The sequence below is a fragment of the Camelina sativa genome, chromosome 20 (assembly GCF_030686135.1).
Source record: "Camelina sativa cultivar CO46 ecotype springtype chromosome 20, ASM3068613v1".
NCBI classification, from domain to species: domain Eukaryota; kingdom Viridiplantae; phylum Streptophyta; class Magnoliopsida; order Brassicales; family Brassicaceae; genus Camelina; species Camelina sativa.
In genome coordinates, this window is record NC_141899.1 from 27,565,915 (window position 1) to 27,576,095 (window position 10,181).

The following is a 10,181-nucleotide window of genomic DNA, read 5'->3' on the forward strand; positions in this document are numbered from 1 at the left end:
CTAATAATTACAAAAAAAGATTTTTTCGTAAACTAGAGAAAATATTTCCTTAAAATAGATGTTAAACAATGTTTAAAGGATCTATTATTAAAGAGAATAGAAACAAAATTTGAAAGCCAAATTACAAAAAAAAAAAAACAGATATATAGATTAAAATCATGGCAAAAAGAGAAACAAATTAAATGTGAGTGAGGTTAATGGTTATGTGGACTATATTTTCATTGTCAACTTACTCCACTTGTGGGTAAGGACTTTAATCAAATTTTAGCCCTAGTAGTCTATGGTTAAAATACTAATATACAAATATCATTCTTACATGATTCAGTCTGCAGTTTATTCGAATTTTCAAAACCTCTTTAAGTTCCTGTTTCAGTTTGGAATTTAAAATTGATTTTTTTTACGCTTTTCTAACCAGTTTTCGTAATTTTATAATTTTTTAATTGGAGGAATTAGAGCTTAAGCATAAAGACAAAAATTGTATATATACCTGTCTCTTGAAATTGACTAAAAAAATATGTCATTATTTATAAGAAAAATTAGGAAACTTGATAGGATTATACAGTTGTTGTAAATTTAATAAATTTATATATATAGAAATTGAATTCAGTAAACAAAATTATATATCCTATTAATATCTCAATTTTTGGTTTAAAATTCATATGAGATATTTTTTTTCTTTTTTTCTTTTTTGTTAGAAATACAAAGTTGTGTTGAAAATCTTCAAAGAGATTTACTTTGCCTTTATTTTTTGTAAAAGTACTGAAGTGGATATTTCTGATAAATTAAATGTTACGACAAAACTATCAAGTTTTTAATAAAAATAATTTAAGCAGTTTAAGAGATTGCAACGCAATGACTCCACAAGTCGTCCCTTTTCTTCAAATATAGTGCTTCACGGGCAATTAAGGCTGGTCTGTCAGCAATATATTTAATGAGAGTATCCTGACACACTTTTCCTTCTTGAACAAGATCGTGGCAGCAAGTATCATTGATGGTTGAATTTCCAAAAACAACGGCGATTATATCCAAGGCACAGTGAGGAGAGATTTTAACAAGACAAGTATCCCATAACGATTTTGCTTCAGATTCGTTGACTGAAAATAAAGGAACAAATGCGCAAACCAAAGCTACAACAATGAATAGAAAAGCAATCTGAGAGGTAAATTTAGCCATATGTGCTTATACGTGAATTTTACTGACTATTATTTCTTATATGAAAAAAATGTAATGAAGTGTGTTTTGTATTTGATATTATAGAAAAAAAGCTACATAAGCTATTTATATGTAATTGAAAACCTAACATATCTATCATAACATACTAAAGTACTAAAATAATTAATGAGAAAGAGTTTATTTTCTTGGTAAATAAATACACTAAGAGCGTTTAATTTTCTCTTTTTAATAATTGTTTTTAAAAATATAATGAAAATTTTTTTAAAAAAGTAAAGATATCTTTTAAAATGGAAAACATTATAATTTTGTTTTGAATCATGCAAACTTCTAAGCCAAATTTTTGAATATGAGGTTATATACAAACTGAAACATTTAGATTTTTAAAAATATATTAATCTATTTTTTAGTAGTTTGACATATAAATATATTTTATTTTTAATGTATAAAAACTCTAAGTCACACTAATAAAGTTCTTATCTAAATGACAAAGAAATGCCACTAGTATGTTTCTATTACAACATTTCAATATAAGTTTGAAACCTTATTGATAAGTTTGTAAAAAATGAATATATTATAGGTCAATGACTAATAATTACAAAAAAAGATTTTTTCGTAAACTAGAGAAAATATTTCCTTAAAATAGATGTTAAACAATGTTTAAAGGATCTATTATTAAAGAGAATAGAAACAAAATTTGAAAGCCAAATTACAAAAAAAAAAAAACAGATATATAGATTAAAATCATGGCAAAAAGAGAAACAAATTAAATGTGAGTGAGGTTAATGGTTATGTGGACTATATTTTCATTGTCAACTTACTCCACTTGTGGGTAAGGACTTTAATCAAATTTTAGCCCTAGTAGTCTATGGTTAAAATACTAATATACAAATATCATTCTTACATGATTCAGTCTGCAGTTTATTCGAATTTTCAAAACCTCTTTAAGTTCCTGTTTCAGTTTGGAATTTAAAATTGATTTTTTTTACGCTTTTCTAATCAGTTTTCATAATTTTATAATTTTTTAATTGGAGGAATTAGAGCTTAAGCATAAAGACAAAAATTGTATATATGCCTGTCTCTTGAAATTGACTAAAAAAATATGTCATTATTTATAATAAAAATTAGGAAATTTGATAGGATTATACAGTTGTTGTAAATTTAATAAATTTATATATATAGAAATTGAATTCAGTAAACAAAAATATATATCCTATTAATATCTGAATTTTTGGTTAAAAATTCATATGAGATATTTTTTTCTTTTTTTATTTTTTGTTAGAAATACAAAGTTGTGTTGAAAATCTTCAAAGAGACTTACTTTGCCTTTATTTTTTGTAAAAGTACTGAAGTGGATATTTCTGATAAATTAAATGTTACAACAAAACTATCAAGTTTTTAATCAAAATAATTTAAGCAGTTTTAGAGATTGCAACGCAATGACTCCACAAGTCGTCCCTTTTCTTCAAATATAGTGCTTCACGGGCAATTAAGGCTGGTCTGTCAGCAATATATTTAATGAGAGTATCGTGACAAACTTTTCCTTCTTGAACAAGATCGTGGCAGCAAGTATCATTGATGGTTGTATTTCCAAAAACAACGGCGATTATATCCAAGGCACAGTGAGGAGAGATTTTAACAAGACAAGTATCCCATAATGATTTTGCTTCAGATTCGTTGACTGAAAATACAGGAATAAATGCGCAAACCAAAGCTACAACAATGAATAGCATAGCAATTTGAGAGGTAAATTTAGCCATATGTGCTTATACGTGAATTTTACTGACTATTATTTCTTATATGAAAAGAATGTACTGAAGTGTGTTTTGTGTTTGATATTATAGACACAAAGCTACATAAGCTATTTATATGTAATTGAAAACCTAACATATCTATCATAACATACTAAAGTACTAAAATAATTAATGAGAAAGAGTTTATTTTCTTGGTAAATAAATACACTAAGAGCGTTTAATTTTCTCTTTTTAATAATTGTTTTTAAAATTATAATGACAAATTTTAAAAAAATAAAGATATCTTTTAAAATGGAAAACATTATAATTTTGTTTTGAATCATGCAAACTTCTAAGCCAAATTTTTGAATATGAGGTTATATACAAACTGAAACATTTAGATTTTTAAAAATATATTAATCTATTTTTTATTAGTTTGACATATTGTAACACCCGCAAACCGAATATTGAGATTTTGGTGAGGGTGTCGATCGACACCACAGGAGGTGTCGATCGAGACTAGTTGTAGCCGGTTTGGTCGGTTCGATTTTAATTGCCCGGTTTGCGTGGTTGGTTTAGGAAATCCCTAAAATCGAGTTGTAAAAGGCGGAAAACGACCTAGGGTCGTGTTTTTCTGTTATTTGGCCGCTTTTAGAGAAAAACAAAGGAGAGAGTTGGTTCTTAAGCTTTTGAGAGAGATTGGTGAGATTACTTGCTGTTCTTGGGAGATCTAAGGCTGGGAAGGTGCTAGAAGCTTGCTAGGAGTGAGGGAATTCGTTCTTGTTGGTCAAAATCTTCTTGCAAGAGGTGAGTGCATGACCATGGCTAATCTAAGCCTTTGATTCCCTTTTTCTTGCTTGTTGTTGCTTGTTTGTGTGTTTTTCTTGCTGGGATTGGTTGATACAGGTTCCTACGGAGGTATAAGGCTTGGGTTTTGAGTATTGGACGATTTGGAGGAGATTGGGAGCGAGATTCGACTCTCGACTTCGCGCGGATCGCAGTTGCAGAGGGAGTGTCGATCGACACCAGCAAGTCAGGCATCGATCGACACTGTGGGGTAGTGTCGGTCTGAAAGGATTTGATAAACACTCAGTGAGGCAATCCTCCCATATACTGGGCTATACACACAAGCTACAATGATTCCAAAGTTCCAAACAAGCAACAAACAAACACACAAACCAGGAAATCAAACATCGTCTCGCTGGAAAGGAGGTGTCGACCGACACCAGCCTAGTGTCGAGCGACACTGGCTCAATGGTGTCGACCGACACTACCCCACAGTGTCGATCGATGCCAAATTTGCTGGTGTCGACCGACATCAAGTGGTATCCATCGACACTCCCTCTGCAACTGCGATCCGCGCGAAGTCAAGAGTCGAATCTCGCTCCCAAATCTCCTCCAAATCGTCCAATACTCAAAATCCAAGCCTTATACCTCCATAGGAACCTGTATCAACCAATCCCAACAAGAAAAACACACAAACAAGCAACAACAAGCAAGAACAAGGGAATTAAAGGCTTAGATTAGCCATGGTCATGCACTCACCTCTCTGCAGAAAGATTCTGACCAATAAGAACGAATTCCCTCACTCCTAGCAAGCTCCTAGCACCTTCCCAGCCTTAGATCTCCCAAGAAACAGCAAGGAATCTCACCAATCTCACAAAAATCTCAAGAACACTTGTTTTCTCTCTTTTCCCCTTTCTCAAATGAAAACGGCGAGACTAACAGCAACAACACGACCTAGGTCGTTTCCTTCCTTTTAAGACTAGGTTAAATGGTTTCCTTAAACCAAACCGAACCAAATTGATCAAAAATCCAATCTGATCGAACCGAAAATAAGTGGTGTCGACGGACACCACCTTGGTGTCCATCGACAACCATCCCCAAAAAACCAATTTTTGGTTCGCGGATGTTACACGGTTGACACCATTGAGCCAGTGTTGATCGACACTAGGCTGGTGTCGGTCGACACCTCCCTTCCAGCGAGACGATGTTTGATTTCCTGGTTTGTGTGTTTGTTTGTTGCTTGTTTTGGAACTTTGGAATCAATGTTGCTTGTGTGTATAGCCCAGTAGATGGGAGGATTGCCTCACTAAGTATTTGTGATAATACTTACGCATCTCAATTGTTGTTTGTGGTGTGCAGGTAAGGGCAAAGTGTGATCGTGGAATCAAATGCAATGAAGAGGAGGATGTTCTAGGGACTCGATTGGATGTTGTCGGCATTGCTAGGTTGCTAGAGTTGAGTCATTAGAAACATTGCTAGGTTGCCGGTTTCATGTTTCTTGTTGTTTGGTATTTGGATATTGCTTGTGCTATGATATTGGAATGTTATTGGATATTATTGGATATTGTTATTGGTATTGTTATTCCGCTGTTGATTGTGATTGTGGTTAGGTGGTTAGTGGGTATGGGACCACTAGTTGTAGTTTATTTATATATATTATTATTTATTAAAAAAGGGGTCGGTCATTTCATTTTGGTATCAGAGCCCTTACGGTTCTAGGTTTGGGTTCACTAGGCTTTGTGCTGTAGATGTTTGGGATTTACATGCTTTGATTGATTATGTGAGTTAGTCAATTGTGTGTGGCATGGAGTCCTAGAACATCCTCTTCGAACCTACAGTGTGATTCCACGGTGAGTTTGTGTTTTTGTGTTTTTGTGTTATGTTAAAATTGCTTGTTAGCCTCTGTTCTTGGATGATCAGTGGTTAAGGTGTTTGAGTTGTAGGTCGTGGACGTGGATGTGGTCGTTGTCATTGTCGGGCGGGTCCCGAGGCCAGCGAGTGTGTGGTCCAGAGTTCCACGAGGAGGTACGTCAGAGGGTCACAAGCGTATTAGGAGGGACCATAGGGGGTTAGCCGGTGAGCGTGCCGGGGGTGCTGGGAACCCAGGTGTAGGGTTGCAGCAGGTGGAGCCCAGGGTCGAGATGATCGATTGGTGGATCTGTTGGCATGCTGTTGGAGCGGTTACCGAGAGGGGTACCAGTGTAGGCTCCAGTTGTGCTGCATGCGGCGGGGTGCAGCCGAGGGCTGCGGATGTTGAGGACTTTCCACCTTATGTTAAGAGGATGGAGCAGTTGTAGATGACCGGTATGAGATTATTCTCAAGAGGTATCAGACCTAGAGAGGCAGATAGGTGGACATGTGCAGTTGGAGCAGATATTTCTCTGTTTGGGGGTTAATCCAGTTGGATATTAGAAGTTTAGTGGGCAGGTGTAACATTGCAATGTTATACTTGGACCACAGGAGGTACTTTGTGTCGAGAGATGTTTATAGTCGTTAAGGATTGTTGCTCCTAAGGGGATGGTGATTCCCCTTAATACCGATAGCTCGAGGGGCTGAGGGCTCCGAGAGTGGCAGAGGGGATGATATTCCCCTGAGGGGATGAGTAGTTCCCCTGATACCGAGATCTTGAGGATTGTGGTCCAAGAGTGAAATGGTATAACTCAAAGACGCTGGTCTGAGAGTGAGATCGGTACGGCTCAAAGGTTGCGACCCAAGAGAGGAAGAGTTGGGAGCAAGCAATGTATAGAACGTGAGTATGAACATAACGACGGAATGTAGACCTCGAGAGTGATGATGGTTTAATCTTGGATTTTAGGATTATGTTGGCCAGTGGGCCATGGTTTTATGACCGGAGTGGTCAAGAATGGGTGGTTGATGTGCAAGGATTGAGTGGCCGGTGGTGCTGGAGTCCCGGGAAGGAGAGCTGCAACAGATATGAGCCGGTAAGGGCATGGTTGCCAGGTACATAAGATTCACAAGAAGCCTTCATGGCAGGATAAACTAATCGTTGCGACGATTGTGGATGAAGTTCATCGGAGATGGACAGGGTTACTAGATTTAAGGTTTTGGTAAGCTTGCTGGGGGAAACAAGTCAAGTAGGTTAAGTTGGCGGTCTGCAAAGCATTTGATACAGTGAATGGAATATGCGAACGTATGGTACTTGTTTGTTTTATTACGCTCGTATTGATGATTTGCTGTGGAGAATAGCTAAGCGGAAAGCTAATTTTGGATTAATCTATCTTGTGGAAGTTTTCCCTAAGAGACAAGTTACTAGAGGTTCTTGGATGAACAAGAGGGTTGACATTCAGGTGACTTCGAGTTGATGTCGGCATACTTGAGTGTTTGTTTGGCAGAGCTGAAGCAGCAGCTAGAGGATTTGTTGAGTAAGGGATTCATCCGTCCTAGTGTATCATTGTGGGGAGTTTCCGGTTGTGCATTAATTATCGGGGTTTGAACCGGGTCACTGTGAAGAACAAGTACCCTCTTCCTAGGATCCATGAGTTGTTGGATCAGTTGAGGGGTGCTACTTGGTTCTCCAAGGTAGATATGGCATCAGGTTATCATCAGATACCGATAGAAGAAGCAGATGTGAGGAAGACTGCTTTCAGGACGAGGTATGGGCACTATGAGTTTGTGGTGATGCCTTTCGGGTTGACTAACGCGCCAGCAGCGTTTATGAGATTGATGAACAGTGTGTTTCAGGAGTTTCTGGATGTATCTGTCATCATTTTCATCGACGATATCCTGGTTTATTCTAAGAGTCCTGAGGAACATGCAGTGAATTTGAGGGCAGTTCTGGAGAAGCTGCGGGAGCAGAAGATGTTTGCTAAGTTGAGCAAGTGTAGTTTTTGGCAGCGTGAGATGGGTTCTCTGGGTCACATTGTTTCTGCAGAGTGAGTTTCTGTAGATCTGGAGAAGATTCAGGCTATCAAGGATTGGCCTAGACTACAGAATGTCACAGAGATCAGAAGTTTCCTTGGGTTGGCAGGTTACTACAGGAGATTTTTGCAGGGGTTTGCAAGCAGAGCACGTCCTATGACTAAGTTGACAGGGAAGGATGTTCCTTTTGTTTGGTCACAGGAGTGAGTGGAGGGTTTTGCAAGCCTGAAGGAGATGTTGACTACTACGCCAGTGTTGGCTTTGCCTGAGCAGGAGATGGAGTCTCTGGTAGGAGAGATCAGTGCGATGGGGTTGTGTGCTGTTTCACAGAAACCGTTGGGTTTTGGAAGCAGTTGATAGAGCGGATCTTCTGAGTAGGGTGCAGTTGGCTCAGGAGAAGGATTTGGGGCTGGTGAATGTCTCTAAGGATATTGATTCAGAGTATCAGGTCTCAGATAATGGTACTATCTTGGTGCATGGTCGGGTTTGTGTGCCCAAGGATGAGGAGTTGAGACAGGAGATTCTGAGAGAGGCTCATGCGAGCAAGTTGTCCATTCATCCAGGAGCGACTAAGATGTACCGTGATCTCAAGAGGTACTGTGACAACCCGTCTCGTGGACCCCACTAGCCTCACTGCTAGCCCACTAGCCTCACTGCTAGCCGCCCAACCCAAGCTGGCCCTGCAGGGCATCGATCCTAACCCATCACTGTGGAAATCCACATCCACCAGTAGGTTATTGGTGCGCCAGGCGTTCCTCGAACCCTGGTCCTCACACTTTAACAACCTTCCCACAGGACAAGCTGCCACCAATTGACCTGCAGATCAGGGTTCGAGGAACGCCTGGCGCACCAATAACCTACTGGTGGATTGGGATATCCACAGTGATGGGTTAGGATCGATGCCCTGCAGGGCCAGCTTGGAGTCTGTTGGGATGGCTAGCGGTGGACTAGCACGGTCAACGAACGGTCTGTTGGGGCAGCTTGCGGTGGGCTAGTGGGGTCCGCGGGACGGGTTGTCACATAAAAATCGATTTTTATGTGACAACCCGTCCCGTTGACCCCACTAGCCCACTACTAGCTTGCCCCCATAGGCCTGAAGCTGGCCCTGCAGGGTATCGATCCTAACCCATCACTGTGGATATCCAAATCCACCAGTAGGTTATTGGTGCATCAGGCGTTCCTCGAACCCTGGTCCCTCACCCTTTAAAAACCTTTCCACAGACAAGTTGCCACCAATTGATCTGCAGGTCAATTGGTGACAGCTTGTCCTTGTAACACCCGCAAACTAATTTTTGGTATTTTGGTAAGGGTGTCGATCGACACCTACTCGTGAGGCATCGATTGACACCAGTTGTGGCCAGTTTGGTCGGTTCAATTTTAATTGTCCAGTTTGCGTGGTTGGTTTAGGGAATCCTCAAAATCGAGTTTTTAGTGGAAGAAAACGACCTAGGGTCGTGTTGTTTTGTTTTTCCGCTGTTTTCATAGAAAAAGAAAAGAGAGAGTAGTTCTTGAGCTTCTGAGAGAGATTGATGAGATTCCTTGCTGTTCCTGAGAGATCTAAGGCTGGAAATGTGCTAGAAGCTTGCTAGGAGTGAGGGATTCGTTCTTTTTGGTCAGAAACTTTCTGCAGAGAGGTGAGTGCATGACCATGGCTTATCTAAGCTAAGATCTCTAGATTTTATGTGATTTGGTGCTTATGTGGTTGTTTCTTTGAGTTCTCTATGGTATTTCGTCGCTGTTTTGGATGGGTTTGGCTTCTGGGAGTGCAAGGAGCGGATTGGAGAAGATTGGAGGCGAGATTTGGAGTTTTTGATCGAAGGAAATCGCTGCTCGGCAACGGTGTCGGTCGACACCAGTTGGGGTGTCGGTCGACACCAACGCGAGGATGGCTCGAGACTTTGGCGAGGGTCGATCGATGCCATGTGGAGGTGTCGGTCGACACAAACTAGGGTTTTCGGGAGTGTCGAGCAGGGTGTCGGTCGACACCAGATTGTCATTGTCGATCGACACCATCTGGTGTCGGTCGACACCCTTCTTTCAGCTACGACGGATTGTTGTGTGCTTTGTATAATGCGTGGTTTGTTTTATTGATTGTTGTTTGTGGCATGTAGAGATCTTATTGCTTGTGTGTATAGCCCAGTAGATGGGAGGATTGCCTCACTGAGTGTTTTTGAAATACTCATGCATCTCAATTTGTGTTTGTGGTGCAGGTAAAGGCAAAGTGTGATAGTGGAATCAAGGCAATGAAGAGGAGGATGTTCTAGGGACTCGATTGGATGTTGTCTGGCATTGCTAGGTTACTAGAGTTGGGTCATTAGAAACATTGCTAGGTTGCTGGTTCCATGTTTCTTTTTGTTGGTATTGGGATATTGCATGTGCTATAATATTGGCTTGTTATTGGTTATTACTGGTTTATTATTGGATATTGATTATGTTATTCCGCTGTTGAATGTGTTGGTGGTTCGGTGGCTAGTGGGTATGGGACCACTAGCTGTAGTTTATTATATTATATTATATCTATTATTTATTATTAAAAAAAAAAAGGGTCGGTCGTTTCATTTTGGTATCAGAGCCCTTACGGTTCTAGGTTTGGGTTCACTAGGTTTCTGTTGT

At 39.6% G+C, this 10,181-nt stretch overlaps 2 protein-coding genes across 2 annotated transcripts; both read right to left on the reverse strand.

Moving 5' to 3' along the window:
• Positions 1-787: 787 nt before the first annotated feature.
• Positions 788-1,218, reverse strand: LOC109131335 (uncharacterized). Its single transcript, XM_019242185.2, has one exon. It carries the CDS (start codon positions 1,171-1,173, stop codon positions 835-837), a length of 339 nt encoding a protein of 112 aa, XP_019097730.1. The 5' UTR covers positions 1,174-1,218; the 3' UTR covers positions 788-834.
• Positions 1,219-2,412: 1,194 nt separating this feature from the next.
• On the reverse strand, positions 2,413-2,984 carry LOC104771380 (uncharacterized). Its single transcript, XM_010495896.3, has one exon. It carries the CDS (start codon positions 2,928-2,930, stop codon positions 2,583-2,585), a length of 348 nt encoding a protein of 115 aa, XP_010494198.2. The 5' UTR covers positions 2,931-2,984; the 3' UTR covers positions 2,413-2,582.
• Positions 2,985-10,181: the final 7,197 nt, after the last annotated feature.

What these genes read in the sequence shown, in the direction of transcription:
- LOC109131335 (XM_019242185.2), bottom strand. Translation starts at nt 1,173, where the DNA reads ATGGCTAAATTTACCTCTCAGATTGCTTTTCTATTCATTGTTGTAGCT.
- LOC104771380 (XM_010495896.3), bottom strand. Translation starts at nt 2,930, where the DNA reads ATGGCTAAATTTACCTCTCAAATTGCTATGCTATTCATTGTTGTAGCT.